This window comes from Oncorhynchus kisutch, linkage group LG2, assembly GCF_002021735.2.
Source record: "Oncorhynchus kisutch isolate 150728-3 linkage group LG2, Okis_V2, whole genome shotgun sequence".
Lineage (NCBI taxonomy): Eukaryota > Metazoa > Chordata > Actinopteri > Salmoniformes > Salmonidae > Oncorhynchus > Oncorhynchus kisutch.
In genome coordinates, this window is record NC_034175.2 from 50,546,857 (window position 1) to 50,564,459 (window position 17,603).

A 17,603-nucleotide genomic window follows, 5' to 3' on the forward strand; every position below is an offset into this window, starting at 1 on the left:
ATAAGAAGGCAGAACAGTTGAAACTGGAGCAGCAGCACGGCCAGGTGGACTGGGGACAGCAAGGAGTCATCATGTCAGGTAATCCTGGGGCATGGTCCTAGGGCTCAGGTCCTCCGAGAGAGAGAAAGAAAGAGAGAAGGAGAGAATTAGAGAACGCACACTTAGATTCACACAGGACACCGAATAGGACAGGAGAAGTACTCCAGATATAACAAACTGATCCTAGCCCCCCGACACATAAACTACTGCAGCATAAATACTGGAGGCTGAGACAGGAGGGGTCAGGAGACACTGTGGACCCATCCGAGGACACCCCCGGACAGGGCCAAACAGGAAGGATATAACCCCACCCACTTTGCCAAAGCACAGCCCCCACACCACTAGAGGGATATCTTCAACCACCAACTTACCATCCTGAGACAGGGCCGAGTATAGCCCACAAAGATCTCCGTCATAGCACAACCCAAGGGGGGGCGCCAACCCAGACAGGATGAGCACATCAGTGAATCAACCCACTCAGGTGACGCACACCTGCCAGGGACGGCATGAGAGAGCCCCAGTAAGCCAGTGACTCAGCCCCTGTAATAGGGTTAGAGGCAGAGAATCCCAGTGGAAAGAGGGGAACCGGCTAGGCAGAGACAGCAAGGGCGGTTCGTTGCTCCAGAGCCTTTCCGTTCACCTTCCCACTCCTGGGCCAGACTACACTCAATCATATGACCCACTGAAGAGATGAGTCTTCAGTAAAGATTTAAAGGTTGAGACCGAGTTTGCGTCTCTGACATGGGTAGGCAGACCGTTCCATAAAAATGGAGCTCTGTAGGAGAAAGCCCTGCCTCCAGCTGTTTGCTTAGAAATTCTAGGGACAATTAGGAGGCCTGCGTCTTGTGACCGTAGCGTACGTGTAGGTATGTACGGCAGGACCAAATCAGAGAGATAGGTAGGAGCAAGCCCATGTAATGCTTTGTAGGCTAGCAGTAAAACCTTGAAATCAGCCCTTGCTTTGACAGGAAGCCAGTGTAGAGAGGCTAGCACTGGAGTAATATGATCAAATTATTTGGTTCTAGTCAGGATTCTAGCAGCCGTATTTAGCACCAACTGAAGTTTATTTAGTGCTTTATCCGGGTAGCCGGAAAGTAGAGCATTGCAGTAGTCGAACCTAGAAGTGACAAAAGAATGGATTAATTTATTTTTCTGCATCATTTTTGGACAGAAAGTTTCTGATGTTTGCAATGTTACGTAGATGGAAAAAAGCTGTCCTTGAAATGGTCTTGATATGTTCTTCAAAAGAGAGATCAGGGTCCAGAGTAACGCCGAGGTCCTTCACAGTTTTATTTGAGACGACTGTACAACCATTAAGATTAATTGTCAGATTCAACAGAAGATCTCTTTGATTCTTGGGACCTAGAACAAGCATCTCTGTTTTGTCCGAGTTTAAAAGTAGAAAGTTTGCAGCCATCCACTTCCTTATGTCTGAAACACATGCTTCTAGCAAGGGCAATTTTGGGGCTTCACCATGTTTCATTGAAATGTACAGCTGTGTGTCATCCGCATAGCAGTGAATGTTAACATTATGTTTTCGAATAACATCCCCAAGAGGTAAAATATATAGTGAAAACAATAGTGGTCCTAAAACGGAACCTTGAGGAACACCGAAATTTACAGTTGATTTGTCAGAGGACAAACCATTCACAGAGACAAACTGATATCTTTCCGACAGATAAGATCTAAACCAGGCCAGAACTTGTCCGTGTAGACCAATTTGGGTTTCCAATCTCTCCAAAAGAATGTGGTGATCGATGGTATCAAAAGCAGCACTAAGGTCTAGGAGCATGAGGACAGATGCAGAGCCTCGGTCCGATGCCATTAAAATGTCATTTACCACCTTCACAAGTGCCATCTCAGTGCTATGATGGGGTCTAAAACCAGACTGAAGCATTTCGTATACATTGTTTGTCTTCAGGAAGGCAGTAAGTTGCTGCGCAACAGCCTTTTCTAAACATTTTGTGAGGAATGGAAGATTCGATATAGGCCGTTTTTTATATTTTCTGGATCAAGGTTTGGCTTTTTCAAGAGAGGCTTTATTACTGCCACTTTTAGTGAGTTTGGTACACATCCGGTGGATAGAGAGCCGTTTATTATGTTCAACATAGGAGGGCCAAGCACAGGAAGCAGCTCTTCAGTAGTTTAGTTGGAATAGGGTCCAGTATGCAGCTTGAAGGTTTAGAGGCCATGATTATTTTCATCATTGTGTCAAGAGATATATTACTAAAACACTTGAGCGTCTCTCTTGATCCTAGGTCCTGGGAGAGTTGTGCAGACTCAGGACAACTGAGCTTTGAAGGAATACGCAGATTTAAAGAGGAGTCCGTAATTTGCTTTCTAATAATCATAATCTTTTCCTCAAAGAAGTTCATGAATTTATCACTGCTAAAGTGAAAGTCATCCTCTCTTGGGGAATGCTGCTTTTTAGTTAGCTTTGCGACAGTATCAAAAAGGAATTTCGGATTGTTCTTATTTTCCTCAATTAAGTTAGAAAAATAGGATGATCGAGCAGCAGTAAGGGCTCTTCGGTACTGCACGGTACTGTCTTTCCAAGCTAGTCGGAAGACTTCCAGTTTGGTGTGGCGCCATTTCCGTTCCAATTTTCTGGAAGCTTGCTTCAGAGCTCGGGTATTTTCTGTGTACCAGGGAGCTAGTTTCTTATGAGAAATGTTTTTAGTTTTTAGGGGTGCAACTGCATCTAGGGTATTGCGCAAGGTTAAATTGAGTTCCTCAGTTAGGTGGTTAACTGATTTTTGTCCTCTGGCGTCCTTGGGTAGACAGAGGGAATCTGGAAGGACATCAAGGAATCTTTGTGTAGTCTGTGAATTTATAGCACGACTTTTGATGTTCCTTGGTTGGGGTCTGAGCAGATTATTTGTTGCAATTGCAAACGTAATAAAATGGTGGTCCGATAGTCCAGGATTATGAGGAAAAACATTAAGATCCACAACATTTATTCCATGGGACAAAACTAGGTCCAGCGTATGACTGTGACAGTGAGTGGGTCCAGAGACATGTTGGACAAAACCCACTGAGTCGATGATGGCTCCGAAAGCCTTTTGGAGTGGGTCTGTGGACTTTTCCATGTGAATATTAAAGTCACCAAAGATTAGAATATTATCTGCTATGACTACAAGGTCCGATAGGAACTCAGTGAGGAACGCTGTATATGGCCCAGGAGGCCTGTAAACAGTAGCTATAAAAAGTGATTGAGTAGGCTGCATAGATTTCAATTTACAAGCTCAAAAGACGAAAACGTCTATTTTTTTTGTAAATTGAAATTTGCTATCGTAAATGTTAGCAACACCTCTGCCTTTGCGGGATGCACGGGGGATATGGTCACTAGTGTAGCCAGGAGGTGAGGCCTCATTTAACATCAGGCTTAAGCCATGTTTCAGTCAGGCCAATCACATCAAGATTATGATCAGTGATTAGTTCATTGACTATAATTGCCTTTGAAGTAAGGGATCTAACATTAAGTAGCCCTATTTTGAGATGTGAGGTATCATGATCTCTTTCAATACTGACAGGGATGGAGGTGGTCTTTATCCTAGTGAGATTGCTAAGGCGAACACCGCCATGTTTAGTTTTGCCCAACCCAGGTCGAGGCACAGACACGGTCTCAATGGTGATAGCTGAGCTGACTACACTGACTGTGCTAGTGGCAGACTCCGCTATGCTGGCAGGCTGGCTAACAGCCTGCTGCCTGGCCTGCACCCTATTTCATTGTGGAGCTAGAGGAGTTAGAGCCCTGTCTATGTGACCCATGTGTTGTGCAGTCCATGTAGTGTTTTTGCTTTTAACAGATTTTAACAAATCTTTCTACCCTTCAGTGGGGAGGCTTAACATTTCAGTGACCCATTTTTGTTTTTAAAGCTGTACTTTTTAAAATTAAAATACTATTTTGGTCCATATGAGCAACAGAATCAAAAGCAGTAGAGCGCTACAGTTGATGCTTTCAAACAGCCCCGGGCTCACAGCAGTTCTAAATAAGTTGAATGATTCCTTCTCTTCCTGTTGTGTTTTTTTTGTCTGTCTGTCTGGTCTGTGTTGTGAGAAGGACAGAGAGCAGAGAGTTAGCAGGAGTTTGGACAGTCTCAGGCAACAGGAAATACTATATTTGGAAACACAGCATTTGGTCCAGACTTCAGTAATAACTCGGTATGGGAAACACTGTTTATTTTGGCACCTCTTATGAAGCGGCCTGCATAAACTTCACCTTTCTCTCATTTGTTTTACAGTTGAATCTCTTCGCTCTATCGCACCATACGCCAACAGTGCATCGACCATTCTCTAACTAACCCACACTTACCTGCCTCTCTAACACTTCTTAGGTTCCCTATTATCCTGCTCTGAAGTCAGCCAATCAGCCAACCTTATACTCAACACATTGAAACACTATACTTCACCTATATATCACCTTATATTCCAGGCCTATAGTTTCAGTGCTAACCCTGAGGGATGGAGGCAACAACACACTCAGCCCAACCTGCCACTTTATTTGTTTGAATGACTTTCTCTCTCTCTGGGGCTTGGTAGATCTGCACTCCCACACGTGTGATTTGGTTGCTTTGACTTGGCTTAGTGCCCTGGACTGAGCTAAGCTGGGCTTTGGCTGTGAAAGGGATAGACAACACATTGGTTGGTCCTTTTCTGCCTGTATCTCGCTTGTTGTTCTCTGTCAGAAAGAGAGCTGTTCTTTAGCCAGAATGGCAGTGATGCGAGATGTGCATTAACTTAACTCAGTGACCTGAATCCTGACAGAGGAGAGAGGGAGACGGCGAGAGTGAGAGCTTGCAGAGCTGGGAGGAATGGCCTCTGCAGCAGCATGCCAAGCTTGTCTGACTGGGATGAAGTGGGTCGGTTCTCCCCTCATCATGACTCGGTTCTCCCCTCATTATGGCTCGGTTTATCTGAGGCTAAGCCTGCATCCCCAAGTCTGCATCCTGATGGGCCCTAGTCAAAAGTAGTGAGCTAAATAGGGAATATGGTGCCATTTGTGACACAGCCTCTGTTTAATCTCTCTGCCTGGTGTGCTGGCCTGGATGTCAGGATGACCAAGTCATTAGAGGGGAGAAGATAAGCAAAATATTAACTGCTGAATAACAAAAATAGTACAAGTCTACGATGATTAACAGCACCAGACCAGTACCCATGCATTATGCCAAATGCACATCTGTTTCAGGGTGTGAGTGGAATTATGTGACGATTATGGAAAGTGTGCTAGTTGTTACGTAAAGTTGGGTATTTTAATAATGTATTGCTACATTAACCCGTATGCTTTCTCAGTGAACTCTGTCTGCAGCTAGATAAAGAGCATGTCTGTTGGTGACCCATTCCCAATGGATAATCAGACCCATAGTGTTTTAGATGTACTGTAGTCCTATCTGATTGTATGCTCATAGTAACCAACCAAATGATGTAAAGGGTCATTCAGGGATAAGGATTATTAGTAGGGCTGTGTGACCATGATGAAGAGTCCACACCAGTATTGACCTTCAATCAGAAGAGAAATGGTCTTGATGCTATCAGAGGAAATACTTGTACTGCGTCCTGACTTCCCTGGGCCATTTTATACCAGATGACATTAAACCAGCTCTACTGATCCTCATCGACATGTTCTAGGATCTCTGCCTGCTCACTCTCTTATTTAAAAACACTCTTTCTCTCACAGACAAACACATATGCACGCAAACACACACATCAACAGCATCCTCCCGAATACCCTAGACCCACTACAATTTGCATACTGGCCCAACAGATCCACAGATGAGGCAATCTCAATCACACTCCACACTGCCCTTTCCCACCTGGACAAAAGGAACACCTATGTGAGAATGCTCTTCATTGACTTTAGCTCAGCATTCAACACCATAGTACCCTCAAAGCTCATCACTAAGCTAAGGACCCTGGGACTAAACACCTCCCTCTGCAACAGGTACTGGACTTCCTGAGGGGCCGCCTCCAGGTGGTGAGGGTAAGCAACAAGTCTGCCATGCTGATCCTCAACACTGGGGCCCCTCAGGGGTGTGTGCTTAGTCCCCTCCTGTACTCCCAGTTCACCCACGACTGCGTGGCTAAACACGACTCCAACACCATCAAGTTTTGCTGACGACACAACAGTGGTAGGCCTGATCACAGACAATCATGAGACAGCCTGTAGGGAGGAGGTCAGAGACCTGGCAGTGTGGTGCCAGGGCAACAACCTCCCCCCCCAATGTGAGCAAGACAAAGGAGCCGATCGTGGATTACAGGAAAAGGTGGGCCCAACAGGCCCCCGTTAACACCGATGGGGCTGTAGTGGAGCGGGTCGAGAATTGAAAGTTCCTTAATGTCCACATCACCAACAAACTAACATGGTCAAGCACACCAAGACAGTCGTGAAGAGGGCACGACAACACCTATTCCCCCTCAGGAGACTGAAAATATTTGGCATGGGTCCCCAGATCCTCAAAGTTCTACAGCTGCCCCGTCAAGGGCATCCTGACCGGTTGCATCACCGCCCTGTATGGCAACTGCTCGGCGTCTGACCATAAGGCGCTACAGAGGGTAGTGCGTACGGCCCAGTACATCACTGGGTCAAGCTTCCTGCCATCCAAAACCTACAGTTGAAGTCGGAAGTTTACATTCACCTTAGCCAAATACATTTAAACTCAGTTTTTCACAATTCCTGACATTCCATCCTAGTAAAAATTCCCTGTCTTAGGTCAGTTAAGATCACCACTTTTATTTTAAGGACGTGAAATGTCAGAATAATAGTAGAGGGACTAATTTATTTCATAATTTTTTTAAATTCTGACTTTCATCACATTCCTAGTGCGGCAGAAGTTTACATACACTCAATTAGTATTTGGTACCATTGCCTTTAAATTGATTTAACTTGGGTCAAACATTTCAGGTAGCTGTTCACAAGCTTCCCACAATAAGTTGGGTGAATTTTGGCCCATTCCTTCTGACAGAGCTGGGTCAGTTTGTAACTGAGTCAGTAACCGAGTCAGGTTTGTAGGCCTTGCTCACACACTTTTTCAGTTCTGCCCACAAATTTTCTATAGGATTGAGGTCAGGGCTTTGTAGTGGCCACTCCAATACCTTGACTTTGTTGTCCATTTTGCCACAACTTTGGAAGTATTCTTGCGGTCATTGTTCATTTGGAAGACCCATTTGCGACCAAACTTGAACTTCTTGACTGATGTCTTGATGTTGGTTCAATATATCCGCATTATTCTCCTGCCTCATGATGCCATCTATTTTGTGAAGTTGTTAGAAGTTCACCTAGCGGTCATGATTGGGGCTGTACCAAATTATTGATATATTAGAATAATTGATTATGCTTATGTTGTATTAATAAAAGGGGAGGGGTTATAAGACCTCCCTCTTTACATTTATAGGGTTCTAGACTACAGATTAACAAGATATATACATTGAGGTTTTAATATTGTTTCAGTTTTCTAGTTCTCGCGCTCTCTTTCTTATAAAGAGACCCCTCGAAGAAATGTGTGACTGAGACAGAACTCTGTAGGGGAGAAAACTACAAAAGACATTCCACTATAAATCAACTTGGTCATTTACTGCGAAGCTTTTAGATAACACACTAAAAGCCTTGTTTATATAGCTTTGTAGGCATGGTTTTGGTCTCATGAGTAAAAGATAATGACGTAGGCAGTGACATCACGAGGGCTGGATTTCGGGTTTGATAAAATAACATGTGACCTTTTCTTTGATGCAGAACTTACTCTGAAACATGCGTGCTATGTTCCTGATTGTCAACTTCTGTCTGCAATTGTATTAAAGGTTTTTTAATTATTTAATTAAAGATATTGTCATAATGCTGATTTCACCAATGATTGACAAGGAAACAGGAACGAGCCCTAACAAAGTGCACCAGTCCCTCCTGCAGCAAAAGCACCCCCACAACATGATGCTGCCACCCCCGTGCTTCACGGTTGTGATGGTGTTCTTCGGCTTGCAAGCCTCGCCCTTTTTCCTCCAAACATAACAATGGTCATTATGGCCAAACAGTTCTATTTTTGTTTCATCAGCCCAGAGAACATTTCTCTGATCGTACTCAAAAAGTACAATCTTTGTCCCCATGTGCAGTTGCAAACCATAGTCTGGCTTTTTTATGGCGGTTTTGGAACAGTGGCTTCCTTGCTGAGTGGCCTTTCAGGTTATGTCGATATAGGACTCGTTTTACTGTGGATATAGATACTTTTGTACCTGTTTCCTCCAGCATCTTCACAAGGTCCGTTGCTGCTGTTCTGGGATTGATTTGCACTTTTCACACCAAAGTACGTTCATCTCTAGGAGACAGAACACGTCTCCTTCCTGAACGGTATGACGGCTGCGTGGTCCCATGGTGTTTATACTTGCGTACTATTGTTTGTACAGATGAACGTGGTACCTTCAGGCGTTTGGAAATTGCTCCCAAGGATGAACCAGACTTGTGGAAGTCTACACATTTATTTTCTGAGGTCTTGACTGTTTTCTTTTGATTTTCCCATGATGTCAAGCTAAGAGGCACTGCGTTTGAAGGTAGGCCTTGAAATACATCCACAGGTACACCTCCAATTGACTCAAATGATATCAATTAGCCTATCAGAAGCTTCTAAATCCATGACATTTTGTGGAATTTTCCAAGCTGTTTAAAGGCAGTCAACTTAGTGTATGTAAACTTCTGGCCCACTGGAATTGTGATACAGTGAATTATAAGTGAAATAATCTGTCTGTAAACAATTGTTGGAAGAATTACTTGTCATGCACAAAGTAGATGTCCTAACCGACTTGCCAAAACTATTTCACATCAAGGTCTGCACTGTATTCTGCGCATGTGACAAAGTTTGATTTGAGACGCACACACAATATTGAGAAGTCGGGAATAGGAGAAACCGCAGCACGTTAGGACATGCCTCAGTGTTTCAAAACAATATTGTAGAAGCCACGAGGCAGTAGTCAGTGTGTCATGTAGACAGTCAAGTGAGCGTTACCCAAACAAACCTTCAAGATGAATCGCGCTCTCCAACCCTGTTCCTGGAGAGCTACCATCCTGTAGGTTTACACTCCAGCCCCAGTTGTAACTAACCTGATTTCAGTTTATCAACCAGCCAATTATTCAAATCAGGTGCGCTAGATTAGGGTTGGAGCGAAAATCTTCAGGATGGTATCTCTCCAGGAACAGAGTTGGAAAGCCCTGATCTACTGTGACATTGCCACTCACACTATGAATTTCCCAGCAATGCCCTCTGGTTAAAGACATGTTCCCAGGCCTCGCTCACAGTGACTCAGCCGCCAGGACCAGGAGGCACACACCCGTCAGTTGTGCACACAAACACGCGCACACACCCTGGTTGTGCTACTGGCCGCCGTCAGTGACCGTTGTTGGGCGCGGCAAAGACATGATCATAAACCACAGGGGTGATTAATCTGACCAGACTCAACTTTTCCACCTCTTAAAATATGGTCCTTAAAAACAACACTAATCCCATTAAGACATGTTCTGGTACATTGGCGACTAAAAGTATTATTTTTAAACCTCTCACTTTGGGCTGGATGCGTCGATGTGTAGTTCATATATGCATAATCTATGAGCAAAATTACTTAGCCACAAAATCCTTATTACCATGATTTAAGGGTGTAGTGTGTCTAAAACAATGTGAACATCCTACTCAGACAGCACTAATTACATTTGTTAGGCGTTCCACAGTCTCTGGGCCCTGTCTGTCAGTCGGCATACATCTCTACTGTACCACAACAGAATGGAATCCTTCTGTAGATTCTAGAACAAGCTTTAGAAAACGGCTCCATAGATGAAACATCACACTGTACGCTAGTAGTTTACCATCATTGTGATTTGCTGCAGTGTTCAGACTGGTTAGTTAGACCCATGTTGTTCAACCTTTAAGGTTTATTGTAGTATTAGGCTTTCTTAATATTTAAACCCTGTGGAATTATCCTGCCATTAGAGGGGACTAGGCTAAAACACCTGGATTAGGAAAGATCTCTCTCTTCTACCTATACGGAACAAAAATATAAACACAACATGTAGTGTTGGTCCCATGTTTCATGAGCTGAAATAAAAGATCCCAGAAATGGTCCATATGCACAAAAAGCTTTTCTTTCATTTTTTTTTTTACAGTAGACCAATTGTTTACAGTAGACCAAATGTTTACAGTAGACAAATTGTTTTACAGTAGACCAATTGTTTACAGTAGACCAATTGTTTACAGTAGACCAATTGTTTTACAGTAGACCAATTGTTTACAGTAGACCAATTGTTTACAGTAGACCAATTGTTTTACAGTAGACCAATTGTTTACAGTAGACCAATTGTTTTACAGTAGACCAATTGTTTACAGTAGACCAATTGTTTACAGTAGACCAATTGTTTTACAGTAGACCAATTGTTTACAGTAGACCAATTGTTTACAGTAGACCAATTGTTTTACTTTGATAAAGCTTTTAAGGGGTTATTTCTCTTGTCTGAAGAACCCAGCCTACTGTCTGTTGTTACTGTGAGATCTGCCCTTAGGCCTCACACACACACACACACACACACACACACACACACACACACACACACACACACAGGACAGCTACTGAGACAAATCAGTGTTTGATCTGTGATTAACTCTACTCTGACATCACACCTATTAAGGCTTAGCTTCACCTTGGGCTGCTTCCAATGTCGATAAGCTTTGTCCCATTTAAGTTTGTTAGGCTTACATGCTCGTTGTTGGTTCTAGAGACCCAGGCCCCAACTGGAATAATTGAAATTACTCCAGTTGTTCATGACTGATGAAATCATGACTGATGAAATAAAATGTAACCTTTTATTTAAGTAGGCAAGTCAGTTAAGAACAAATTATTTTTTACAATGACGTCCTACACCTGCCAAACCCGGGCAACGTTGGGCTAATTGTGCGCCCTATGGGACTTCCAATCACGGCCGGTTGTAATACAGCCTAGATTCGAACCAGGGTGTCTGTAGTGACGCCTCTAGCACTGAGATGCAGTGCCTTAGACCACTTCGCCACTCGGGAGCCCGGAGGCAAGGAAGATCACAGCTTTTGTGATCCATAACAATTTGGGTTAAGCCGAATAGCCGTATTGTCTATAGATTGTTCAAACATTAAGAAACTTTCTTAATGTTAAACTTTGTTTTTATTTTCTCTAATCAGCATTTAAAACCATAACAAAGCATCCTCCCGCCTGGGCTTGGAGAAATGTGTCCATGCTCAAATTCATGTCAAAGACAGACCATTGATGATATCAAAATGATAGTTTTAACCATGTTTTGAGGATATACAGTGTTTTTACGAACATTGGATACAAACAAGTTTATATTTTGTGTTCTAATGGGGTTCGACAGTTGAACTAAGCATTTATAGTTATATTCTTCAAGAATCAATAGGTACATATCATGCATTTATAAGACCAAATGTATGTATCAACTGCATATTGCTCCTTGGCTCTACCATATGGACCTGTGTTTAATACCGCTTGACACTGTGTCTGTGATGACTGTCCTCATAGTCTCCCCCTCCTTACCTCCTCTCTTCTCAGGTCACGGAGAGTGCCACTGTGGGGAGTGTAAGTGCCATGCGGGCTACATCGGAGACAACTGTAACTGCTCCACGGACACGTCTTCCTGTGTGTCTGATGACGGGAAGATCTGTAGTGGGCGAGGCAGCTGTGTGTGCGGGCACTGCCAGTGTACAGAACCAGGGGCCTTTGGGGACACCTGCGAGAAATGCCCCACCTGCCCCGATGCCTGTGGCACCAAAAGGTACGGACAGAGACAGAGAGGAAGGGATGTGTGGAGGGAAAGAAGGAAGGCAAGAAGAAGAGTAGGGAGGGAGAGGAGGGTCAACCATGTCCTAAGTGTCCAGGGGTTTCTAAGGTGCACCTGAAGCTGTGGTTTGACCTATCATGGTAAGACGCATATCATCCATTACCATGCATTAGGGTACAAAAAGGATTTAAGACACATATAACTCAGTCTAGGATGTGCGCTTTTGGGCTGCACGCCCCCCATGGATGGTAGTCTGAGCCACACAGCTATATCACAATGGGATGCCAGACTATCGTAAGTCTCAGTGACTGTGGACTATGATTTGCGCTTCAGAAAGATGTTAAGACGGCTCCCATTCCATTGGTGTCCTCCGAAAAAGCAAAAGGTTTACGACTCAAACTCCTCACTCATCCTATATCAGGAGCAGAGTGTATCAGCAGGCTATCCCAGGGAATGTGTTGCTATCAGTCACAGTTGTACCCTCCCAGCATGCTCCTATACTCACACATGGCTCTCATTTCAGAGGTAAAAGGTGAACATTTTGGGTGTGACCCTTGACCATAAACTGACCTTAAACTCTAGGCCTGGTCAGCTCTGCTTCTGTAAACACGGCACATATGTAATTATGCCACGCACGGTCTCTCTTGTCGCTCTGTCATCTGTCTCTTTCTCCTCTCCAGGGAATGCATCGAGTGCCGGCTTTTCGACTCCGGAAGACTGTCCGACAACCAGACGTGCCAGCGGCTATGCAAGGACGAGATCATCACTGTGGAAACGCTTAGTGAGTAAACAAAACACTGACTGACTGTGGTTCCACTCTCTAACATCAGCTGGCCAGCAGAGAGAGAGACACACACACACACACACACAGAGGAGTATCAACATCTGTGATTAGCGTCTGCAGCACTTTGTTGTTGATGCATTACAGACGTCTTCCCTTGTTCTAGTTTATTAGCTCTCTAGCTCTTCTAGTTTATTAGCTCTCTCTCCCACTCTTATTGAGCACAGACTTGCCGTTGGAGCTGTTTTAGCTAATGTGACATCACCCAGCTGCTCTGACGGTTTAGCTCAGACCAACGTAACGCACGCTTCTCCAACCCACACACACGCCCATATGCCTCATCTGTAATTACTTATGAAAATAAATATACCCTCTCCAGTCCAGAGTGGGTGTCTGTTATTTTCTGGCGAGTGTCAGTCTGGGTCTCTAGTGGCAGAGCGGACGGACATCTTCTGTTCTGTCCTCCGGGTAGCAGCTTATAATAACGGGCAGCGCCATGCAGCCAAACCCATCATTTGGTTCAAAGACACGCAGCCCCATTAAAACATGATGCCCCCTGGCTACTCCCCATCTACCCCGCCCTCTAAACAAACATGTAACTCTACCTGCACCCATAACTCTAAACTGACATCACGTGCTGTCGTTTAAAACCCACAGGTCTTAAGTGGAACATAGACAGTCCCAGGTTTTGGTCTGTCTGGATCCCTTCAGCGTTTTGCATTACAGGGGATAGTTAACTAGGAATGTTTTAATATGTTAATGTTGCTTGTGGGGACATTGTGATGCTGAGATGGCAATAAGGTGCTGTTTCAGACTCAACATGGGCTCTGGATTTAAAGAGGTTGTTATATCTTAAGGCCCTCCCATCACTGTCGCTCTGCCCTCACTGTCCTAGATCTGCTCTGTTCACTGCGTTCTCTCACTTTGCTATTCCAACCATCTGACCTCCCCTAATAGACTCTGCATGTACATTCCACAAACTTCTCTCCCGCCGGAAGCAGAGAGGGGAGAGGAGGCTGGAGGGAATCGAGGGGAGATGGAAGACGTTGGAGGGGTTAGAGCTAGTCTAATTCCTCAGTCCACAAGGCATTTAGAATATTTGAATTTTTATTTATTTATTTATTTCACCTTTATTTAACCAGGTAGGCTAGTTGAGAACAAGTTCTCATTTGCAACTGCGACCTGGCCAAGATAAAGCATAGCAGTGTGAGCATACAACAAAGAGTTAGACATGGAGTAAACAATTAACAAGTCAATAACACAGTAGAAAACAAAGGGGGGGTCTATATACAATGTGTGCAAAAGGCATGAGGAGGTAGGCAAATAATTACAATTTTGCAGATTAACACTGGAGTGATAAAAGATCAGATGGTCATGTACAGGTAGAGATATTGGTGTGCAGAAGAGCAGAAAAGTAAATAAATAAAAACAGTATGGGGATGAGGTAGGTGAAAAGGGTGGGCTATTTACCAATAGACTATGTACAGCTGCAGCGATCGGTTAGCTGCTCAGATAGCTGATGTTTGAAGTTGGTGAGGGAGATAAAAGTCTCCAACTTCAGCGATTTTTGCAATTCGTTCCAGTCACAGGCAGCAGAGTACTGGAACAAAAGGCGGCCAAATGAGGTGTTGGCTTTAGGGATGATCAGTGAGATACACCTGCTGGAGCGCGTGCTACGGATGGGTGTTGCCATCGTGACCAGTGAGCTGAGATAAGGCGGAGCTTTACCTAGCATAGACTTGTAGATGACCTGGAGCCAGTGGGTCTGGCGACGAATATGTAGCGAGGGCCAGCCGACTAGAGCATACAAGTCGCAGTGGTGGGTGGTATAAGGTGCTTTAGTGACAAAACGGATGGCACTGTGATAGACTGCATCCAGTTTGCTGAGTAGAGTGTTGGAAGCCATTTTGTAGATGACATCGCCGAAGTCGAGGATCGGTAGGATAGTCAGTTTTACTAGGGTAAGCTTGGCGGCTTGAGTGAAGGAGGCTTTGTTGCGGAATAGAAAGCCGACTCTTGATTTGATTTTCGATTGGAGATGTTTGATATGAGTCTGGAAGGAGAGTTTGCAGTCTAGCCAGACACCTAGGTACTTATAGACGTCCACATATTCTAGGTCGGAACCATCCAGGGTGGTGATGCTAGTCGGGCATGCAGGTGCAGGCAGCGACCGGTTGAAAAGCATGCATTTGGTTTTACTAGCGTTTAAGAGCAGTTGGAGGCCACGGAAGGAGTGTTGTATGGCATTGAAGCTTGTTTGGAGGTTAGATAGCACAGTGTCCAAAGACGGGCCGAAAGTATATAGAATGGTGTCGTCTGCGTAGAGGTGGATCAGGGAATCGCCCGCAGCAAGAGCAACATCATTGATATACACAGAGAAAAGAGTCGGCCCGAGAATTGAACCCTGTGGCACCCCCATAGAGACTGCCAGAGGACCGGACAGCATGCCCTCCGATTTGACACACTGAACTCTGTCTGCAAAGTAGTTGGTGAACCAGGCAAGGCAGTCATCAGAAAAACCGAGGCTACTGAGTCTGCCGATAAGAATATGGTGATTGACAGAGTCGAAAGCCTTGGCAAGGTCGATGAAGACGGCTGCACAGTACTGTCTTTTATCGATGGCGGTTATGATGTCGTTTAGTACCTTGAGTGTGGCTGAGGTGCACCCGTGACCGGCTCGGAAACCAGATTGCACAGCGGAGAAGGTACGGTGGGATTCGAGATGGTCAGTGACCTGTTTGTTGACTTGGCTTTCGAAGACCTTAGATAGGCAGGGCAGGATGGATATAGGTCTGTAACAGTTTGGGTCCAGGGTGTCTCCCCCTTTGAAGAGGGGGATGACTGCGGCAGCTTTCCAATCCTTGGGGATCTCAGACGAGATGAAAGAGAGGTTGAACAGGCTGGTAATAGGGGTTGCGACAATGGTGGCAGATAGTTTCAGAAATAGAGGGTCCAGATTGTCAAGCCCAGCTGATTTGTACGGGTCCAGGTTTTGCAGCTCTTTCAGAACATCTGCTATCTGGATTTGGGTAAAGGAGAACCTGGAGAGGCTTGGGCGAGGAGCTGCGGGGGGGGCGGAGCTGTTGGCCGAGGTTGAAGTAGCCAGGCGGAAGGCATGGCCAGCCGTTGAGAAATGCTTATTGAAGTTTTCGATAATCATGGATTTATCAGTGGTGACCGTGTTACCTAGCCTCAGTGCAGTGGGCAGCTGGGAGGAGGTGCTCTTGTTCTCCATGGACTTCACAGTGTCCCAGAACTTTTTGGAGTTGGAGCTACAGGATGCAAACTTCTGCCTGAAGAAGCTGGCCTTAGCTTTCCTGACTGACTGCGTGTATTGGTTCCGGACTTCCCTGAACAGTTGCATATCACGGGGACTATTCGATGCTATTGCAGTCCGCCACAGGATGTTTTTGTGCTGGTCGAGGGCAGTCAGGTCTGGGGTGAACCAAGGGCTGTATCTGTTCTTAGTTCTGCATTTTTTGAACGGAGCATGCTTATCTAAAATGGTGAGGAAGTTACTTTTAAAGAATGACCAGGCATCCTCAACTGACGGGATGAGGTCAATGTCCTTCCAGGATACCCGGGCCAGGTCGATTAGAAAGGCCTGCTCACAGAAGTGTTTTAGGGAGCGTTTGACAGTGATGAGGGGTGGTCGTTTGACTGCGGCTCCGTAGCGGATACAGGCAATGAGGCAGTGATCGCTGAGATCCTGGTTGAAGACAGCGGAGGTGTATTTGGAGGGCCAGTTGGTCAGGATGACGTCTATGAGGGTGCCCTTGTTTACAGAGTTAGGGTTGTACCTGGTGGGTTCCTTGATGATTTGTGTGAGATTGAGGGCATCTAGCTTAGATTGTAGGACTGGCGGGGTGTTAAGCATATCCCAGTTTAGGTCACCTAACAGAACAAACTCTGAAGCTAGATGGGGGGCGATCAATTCACAAATGGTGTCCAGGGCACAGCTGGGAGCTGAGGGGGGTCGGTAGCAGGCGGCAACCGTGAGAGACTTATTTCTGGAGAGAGTAATTTTCAAAATTAGTAGTTCGAACTGTTTGGGTATGGACCTGGAAAGTATGACATTACTTTGCAGGCTATCTCTGCAGTAGACTGCAACTCCTCCCCCTTTGGCAGTTCTATCTTGACGGAAGATGTTATAGATGGGTATGGAAATCTCTGAATTTTTGGTGGCCTTCCTGAGCCAGGATTCAGACACAGCAAGGACATCAGGGTTAGCAGAGTGTGCTAAAGCAGTGAGTAAGACAAACTTAGGGAGGAGGCTTCTGATGTTGACATGCATGAAACCAAGGCTTTTTCGAACACAGAAGTCAACAAATGAGGGTGCCTGGGGACATGCAGGGCCTGGGTTTACCTCCACATCACCCGCGGAACAGAGAAGGAGTAGTATGAGGGTGCGGCTAAAGGCTATCAAAACTGGTCGCCTAGAGCGTTGGGGACAGAGAATAAGAGGAGCAGGTTTCTGGGCATGGTAGAATATATTCAGGGCATAATGCGCAGACAGGGGTATGGTGGGGTGCGGGTACAGCGGAGGTAAGCCCAGGCACTGGGTGATGATGAGAGAGGTTGTATCTCTGGACATGCTGGTAGTAATGGGTGAGGTCACCGCATGTGTGGGAGGTGGGACAAAGGAGTTATCAGGGGTATGAAGAGTGGAACTAGGGGCTCCATTGTGAACTAAAACAATGATAACTAACCTGAACAACAGTATACAAGGCATATTGACATTTGAGAGAGACATACAGCGAGGCATACAGTAATCACAGGTGTTGAATTGGGAAAGCTAGCTAAAACAGTAGGTGAGACAACAGCTAATCAGCTAGCACAACAACAGCAGGTAAAATGGCGTAGACTAGGCAACGGGGCCAACAGATAAAACAAACAAGCAGAATGGAGTACCGTGATTTATGGACAGTCCAGCGTGCATCAGCTATGTAGCCAAGAGATCAGTGTCCAGGGGGCAGCGGTGGATGGGGAAGG

At 45.2% G+C, this 17,603-nt stretch overlaps 1 protein-coding gene across 1 annotated transcript in view; it reads left to right on the top strand.

Moving 5' to 3' along the window:
* Positions 1-17,603, top strand: part of LOC109904443 (integrin beta-5-like) — a 93,565-nt gene that overhangs the window by 59,261 nt on the left and 16,701 nt on the right. The window contains 2 exon segments of the mRNA XM_031796948.1: positions 11,602-11,824; positions 12,511-12,611. Of these exon segments, the coding sequence (XP_031652808.1) occupies positions 11,602-11,824; positions 12,511-12,611 (324 nt within the window).